Source organism: Rosa rugosa, chromosome 5, assembly GCF_958449725.1.
Source record: "Rosa rugosa chromosome 5, drRosRugo1.1, whole genome shotgun sequence".
NCBI lineage: Eukaryota > Viridiplantae > Streptophyta > Magnoliopsida > Rosales > Rosaceae > Rosa > Rosa rugosa.
In genome coordinates this window covers 17,820,282-17,827,235 of record NC_084824.1, presented here as the reverse complement: position 1 = coordinate 17,827,235, position 6,954 = coordinate 17,820,282, and the positions used below count along the sequence as shown (strand labels likewise).

Genomic DNA, 6,954 nt, shown 5'->3' with positions numbered 1-6,954 from the left:
CTAGGCTGACCCGACATTGCAGATGTTGGCAAAAGCTTGCGTGTATTTCATTCTGCATATGTCGATAGCTTCCCACAGCGACTCTGCATAGGAAAGAACTCCAGTTCAACAATTGAGAGATACAATCAATTAAGTGTGTAAAAAAAAAAAAAAAATTCTAATAGCTAGGAGAACATACAAACATCTTGAAGCACTCCCAGTCATCCGCTAGATGTTGTCCCTAAGGCCTAACATTCATCAATACTTTTGAGCTCTTCTCCAAACAGAAGCTCCCCTATTTTGGTTATGCTGTAGTCCACATGCATGTTTCCTTCGAGCAGTTTCATTAAGTCCCTGCTTTTGAGCTTCTCATGAGAGCCAGGTTGAGCTCTGTTTACCTGAAGATTAAATGGAGGTAATGTAAAACATTTTGATATTATTAAGTACTTGGAGTTCAGTACCCAGAAATCAACTAGTTTATAGTGTAAAATAAAATTTAGAATTGAAGTTTGGAAACCTTTTGCTGAGAATGAAGGAGGGCTACATCACTTATCTCAATGTGAATGTACCAAAATCACAAAAGCAACAGAGTACTGATTAGCTTTTGATTTAAACTACTTTAGAAAGTCACTAGTTAGACAGCATCATATAAACAAAAACTCTAAATTTCTCTTACCAATTCCTCCATCCAGAAAATACTATACAAGTCTTCCAAACAAGTACCGAATTCTTTAGGAACATGAGGATCAACTTAACAATTTGTTGCATAACTATTCTCTTCTGCATTGGCTGCTGTAGTAGCATAAATGTTCATATTCTTTGGAACCAAACCCTCAAACATACTCCCAGACTCACAAGCTTCAAGGTAAAACACCTTTTTTTTTTTTTTCAGCCAAAGCGTAAAAAAGTTCTTAAGTTTATAGTTCACCAAAATAATAGTTGAAACCTATAGTGAGGGCAGATTGTATATCAATTACTACTGAAGTGAAAACTCTCACTATGCTTTTGTAACCTTTAGCAGCATGCTTCTTTTTCAGCACATGTATTAAATGATTTAGATCTTTAGCATAAACAACGTCATTGTCACTAGGCATCATTGACTGTGTAGAATTGAAAGACAACTAATTAAGCTTTAATAACCTGTGATCCCAAAGGCATATGTGGAGCACAATACAACGTATGCTCAACCTATGCACAATTTTGACAACTAAACTATACAAGCTAAACTCTATGAGTCCATGATGCAATCTCCTAAAAATGGGAATGGGTGGTTGTACAAGTATTGGTATATTCATCAATGCATCACTGATCAGCAATCCTTACTCACCCAATCCTAACAATCACCCAATTAGCGATCCTTACTCACCTAATCCTACCAATACAAAGCTAAACAAAAATTTCAACCTAAAAAAGAAAAAAATCCAAAAGAAGCCAAGCAGTATTTCAACCATCAATATATTCAAAATCAAATAGATAATACGCAGCCTTGGTACATGAAATCCTTAAGCTAATCAAATACGTTCTTAGCCAAAAGAAGAATGATATGTCCACATAAACTTTCTAACCTGATCAAATTAGCCAAAACCAAGTGATAATTTCCCCCAAGTCAGGTTGAGGTCACTTCGAGGTGACCTCTGTCAGTTCATCTTCTCTCTTTGGCGTCTTTTTCATCTTCAGAATGAGAGAGAAAAAAAATTGAAAGATGTCAAAATCTCACGTCTAGAGGGTGGATATCTGATAGGGTTTGGTATTTATACCAAGCACCCTAGAATCCTACAAAATCAAGCATTTAATAAATGGGGAAATGATCATTTACCCAATTTTAGCTTAAAAATTGCCCACTTGCTCCACTAACAGTTTTTTAACCCCGTTTACCCAAAACACTCTAAGAGATTATTTCCCTAATACCCAATTAATTCTTTTTTATTTATTTTTGAGACTTTTTTGCCCTCTCCTTCTTTCTCACTTAGAGGGAGAAGTCATCCTCCACCTTGTCGGACTCCGGTGACCAGTGGCCTGCCGCCGACTCAGGTGATGGGAATCCGGCGACCGGTGACCGGACTCCGGAATCCAGCTACCGGTTTGGTGACCGGATTCCGGCGTCTGATTTTAGTACCCCCCAATAATACCCAGTAATCATATTATTGCCCCCCAATAATCATGTTATTGCCCCCCAATAAACATATTATTGCTCCTCAATAACAAGATTATTGTGGATCAATAATTAGTGAAAAATGAAGGTGTTTTGAATTTCGAAAGCTTTCGGAGGTTTATCCAAATAAATAATCTTATTATTGCCCCAATAAACATTTTATTGCCCCTCAGTAATCTTATTATTGCCTTCCAATAATCTTATTATTGCCAACCAAATCATAATAAAAAAAGCAATCACTACTGGCAAAATTTCCTTCCATTCTCATAGTTCACAGTTTACCATAAAAAAATAAATAAATGCTGTGGGTAGCAAAAAAAAAAAAAAACTAGAAATTGATTTGGGCACCCATTTATCATCTTCGCCGCTCTCTGTTTCTGATGCAACTTTCTCCCAAGTAAATACAAGGCCCCTGGCGTCCTGGTGTATGTGGCAAGTGAAGAAGCAACTCAGATTATACTAATGCAAGATCTAGAGGAGAACAAGAACTCAGCGAGGTCAGTGGCGGCGCGGTCGGTGGATCTCAGTCGGACGAACCCGATCTGGGTTGGTTTTCTCGGATCCGAGCTGGAGAAGGCGTTGTGTTAGCTGGGGTGGAGATCCATGGCGCGACGGTGGCAGAAGGATGATGAAGCGGTCTGGTGAAATCCGTTGGGCGATGCAGTCGGCCAGAGGGAGAGAGAGAGAGAGAGAGAGAGAGAGAGAGAGAGAGAGTCTGAGAGGAGAGGGATGAGTTTCAATTTAATTATAGGGGTAAAAATGTCAACAGATGTTATATTGGGTAAATGGGGTTAAAAAACTCTTAGTGGAGTAAGTGGACAATTTTTAAGCTGAAATTGTGTAAGTGGTCACAACCCCTTAATAAATTCCTTCAAAATCATTGGGCTTTTGAATACCACCAGAATTGAAAGGACTTTTTAAAATCTTGATTGAATATCTCAAGATTTTAAAGGACTTTTTAAAATCTAAATTGAATACCACAGGATTTTAAATGAATCTTAAAATACAAAACAATCCTATAGAGTCTTTATTGAATACACCCCCCTTAATTTGTTACCATGAAAGTTGATTGAAGAAAAAATATTAATTTATTATCATAAAGTCGATTTATAAGGAAAAAAAAAGTATTTAATTATTACCATAACAAGTGAATCTTGAAAATACAAAATTAATTTATTACCATCCTCGAGCGTTTGAAAGTTGACACACACCACGCAATTTGCATGCATCAACAAGCGAATGGAGATAGTAAGTGTAACGGTAGTCTTTGTAATTTGAACAAATAAAATATACTTCGCTTAACTTTGAACAAGGTCAATCAGTCAAGTCTTCTCTCTTTGTTTCACCAGTATAAAATATGCTTCTGCTTTGTTATGCTTCATACTCCCTAGCTAGCGGTCTATCTTAAGAGAAAAAGAGAGAGTTTGATTTCAAGAAAAATGGAGAACAATGTGTTTGAGAATGCTTCGGTGGTGATAGTAGGCGCCGGCCCGTCAGGCATTGCAACCTCAGCGCTGCTCAACTCCATGTTGGTGCCAAACCTCGTCTTCGAGAGGGAAGACTGTTGTGCTTCCCTCTGGAAGAAACGGTCCTACGACCGTTTGAGTCTTCATTTGGCGAAAAACTTTTGCTCTCTGCCTCTCATGCCGCACCCATTCAGCACTGCAACTTTCATGTCCAAAGACACGTTCATAAGCTATATGGACGAGTACGTTTCCCGTTTCAACGTCAACCCCCATTACTGTCACAATGTTGAGTCGGCTTTTTACGAAGAAGCTGATAAAAAATGGAAGGTTGAAGTGAAGAACACTAGGGTGACTGATAAGGAGGTTTGCCCCCAAGTGTACTATGCGGATTTCTTAGTGGTGGCCACCGGAGAAAATAGCCAGGCAATTATCCCAGAGTTGCCTGGACTGGAGACCTTTAATGGAAAGGTTATTCATGCGAGTGATTATAAATGTGGAGCGAGTTTTAAAGATAAGAGTGTGTTGGTCATTGGTTGTGGCAATTCTGGCATGGAGATTAGTAATGATCTCTCAGAAAATGGAGCTCATGCATCCATTGTTGTTAGAAGCCAAGTAACATCTCGATCTTTATCTATTTTTGTTTATATACAACTCGCTCTCTTTCATATCATCAAAATGGTTTTCTTTCAAAGAGAAAAGTTTGATCAACAGGATCTTGGTGTATGGCATGAGAAAGAAGTCTAGAATATTCTAGCCAAACAAATAAGAATAAGGAATAATTAATTTTATAAAGTAGAGAAGCTAGCTAGGGTTTCTCTCTCTTTCCAAACTGTTTTAATTTGTATTTTTTTTTTCTGCCTCCAAATATTAGATTGCATGCCCTTAGCCTTTCACTTAAACAATAGTAATTTTTCAAAATTAAATAAAAGAAAAAAATTTGGGTTTTCAAAACCTTGGTCATATGGTTTCCGTGAAATGACTTATTGGCTGCTTTTTTCAAGAAAGGTCATAAATTTTTTTTATTTTTTATTATGGCATACCGATGTTATTGAATAATTTTGCAGCTTCATGTACTTAGCAGAGAAATTGTACGAATTGGGATGATACTGTTGAATTTCGTCCCGGTGAATATGGTAGACAGGTTCGTTTCATTTCTTGCCATGTTTAGCTACAGTGATCTGCCCAGCTATGGGATTCATCAACCAGCTGAAGGCCCTTTTTTCTACAAAACACTTACTGGAAAGACTCCGGTAATCGATCGTGGAACTATCAAGAAAATTCGCTCCCAAAAGATTAAGGTATTTAATCATAATTGATACACATATATTTAATAACAACTAATGAAAACAAGCTTTCATGCATTGCTCCACACTAACTAGTTTAACGTTTTGACTACCTTTATTAACAGAGTAAAACTAAGACTCGTAGACTTTTTTTCTTAGGGTTAGAATAAACTTTTTCTGGTTGTGAACTTGCATGCATGAAATTTAATCTGCACTACCTGTAATTATAGTTGTTGTAAAATCAGGCTTCGACCTTAGAAACTTTTTTATTACAAGGCCTTATTATATAAACCCTTATGATCTATCAGTGACGTTCTTCATATATACTGACAGGTTTTCCCAGGAATAGAGAAGATACACAACAATATTGTGGAATTCAAAAATGGTGCCCTCCAGCGTTTCGATGCCATTGTGTTGGCAACTGGTTATCGAAGCGTTGCGCACAACTGGCTCAAGGTAACATATATATACATATATATTCAGTTATAAACGTCTTCATTCAGTATTAGTGAGAGATCTTAATGTTACTATGTAGGATTATAAGTTCATTTTTAATGAGGATGACAAGCCTAAGAACAAGTATCCAAACCACTGGAAAGGAGAAAAGGGCGTCTACTCTGTTGGATTCACAGGGAGGGGAATTCAAGGGATTTCGTCGGATTCTAAGGCTGTTGCTGAAGATATCTATCAGCTTGTAATGGCACAGAAACCCACTTATGCTGCAAGAATGGTTTAGCTCGGCTCGGACCTTATTATATATATATGCTTTGCTAGTTTGCTGATTTGTGTTATTAAACTTGTTATCTGTACGTGTATGGTACTATATGTACTACTTGAACCCCACAGAGATGTGTGTGTGTGTGTCTGCTTTGCTAGTTTGTTTGTTTGTGTTATTAAACTTGTTATTTATGTACGTTTATGGTACTACATGTACGGAGATCGTACGTGTTCCCTTCTGTTTTCTGCAATATTCGATCTCTCCCTCGTGCAATTCACCTGCAACTCAACCTTTCTTTCTTCTTTCTTGAAGCTCCTCCTCCCTCTTTCTTCATCCAATTCACATGCAACCGACCTTTATTTCTTCTTTTTTGAAGTGTTTTGAAGGGCAAGGTTGTAGCGGCCGGGTAAGGGCTTCACGTTGGAGAAGAAAGGGCATGAAAACCCCATCTAGCTAATACTCAGCTGATAAACTCATGCACATGCTCTCCTTCTCCCACATGAGACGTTCCTCGTCTATTTAGATATATGCCTTTGTCCTTTTCAAAAAAAAAAATGATATATCTCTTTGGCCTAGTTTGGGATTGTTGTGCTGTGGCCAGAAGTGCTTTTAGTTTTGCTGTGGCCAGAAGTGCTTTTGCTTTGGCTGTAAGAAGAAGCAGTGAGTGTTTGGTAAACTGTTTTTAAAAATGCTGTGAGAATGAGAAGTAATTTGAAGGTGTTTGGTAAACTGAATGTAATTATCAAAAAGGACATGAAAACTAAAAGAGCTTTTATTGGAGAGGAACTTCATTAATAAAGCTTGCATGATTACAAATGGGGAAACCACAGTCTCATAAGAAACAAAAATAATAAAACTTGCTTGAAAAATCCCCCAAGTTCTCAATTAACAACATCATGAATATATCTCAACAATAAATTATTCAAGAAAACAATATTGAAGGTTGCCTAACGTCATCTATATCTTGCTCTTTTAGCTCTTCTCAATGATGCTGGAGAGTATCGATCAATATCTCCATTAAAAACCGCTGTGTTATTGAACAAATACACCTCCATGAGATACCTCTGCATACTATGACCACTGGAACTTCATTCTATAGCTATGACCACTAGGTTTACACATATTTCCTTCCTCTATCCTTTTCACCTTGGTAGGGTTGCTAGACATCACAGTCCAAGTCAAAAGGATTCTCAAATATTGCATCATAGTTAAATATAGGGCTGTTGGAAACAATTGAAAACAATTGGAAACAAACACCTCCATTACAGATAGTATACCAATCCAAAATACATAGCTTGATCGCTGAAGCTGTAATACCCCGGAAAATCCAAATTAAATTCCGTGGTTTTTTTAGAA

The 6,954-nt window shown here is 37.3% G+C and overlaps 1 protein-coding gene across 1 annotated transcript; it reads left to right on the top strand.

The window, feature by feature from the left end:
- The first annotated feature begins 3,337 nt into the window (after window positions 1–3,337).
- On the top strand, window positions 3,338–5,627 carry LOC133708049 (probable indole-3-pyruvate monooxygenase YUCCA10). The gene is made up of 4 exons (XM_062133498.1): window positions 3,338–4,209; window positions 4,662–4,895; window positions 5,214–5,336; window positions 5,416–5,627. The coding sequence occupies exons 1-4, from the start codon at window positions 3,571–3,573 to the stop codon at window positions 5,614–5,616; spliced, it is 1,197 nt and encodes a 398-aa protein (XP_061989482.1). The 5' UTR covers window positions 3,338–3,570; the 3' UTR covers window positions 5,617–5,627.
- The last annotated feature ends 1,327 nt before the right edge of the window (window positions 5,628–6,954 follow it).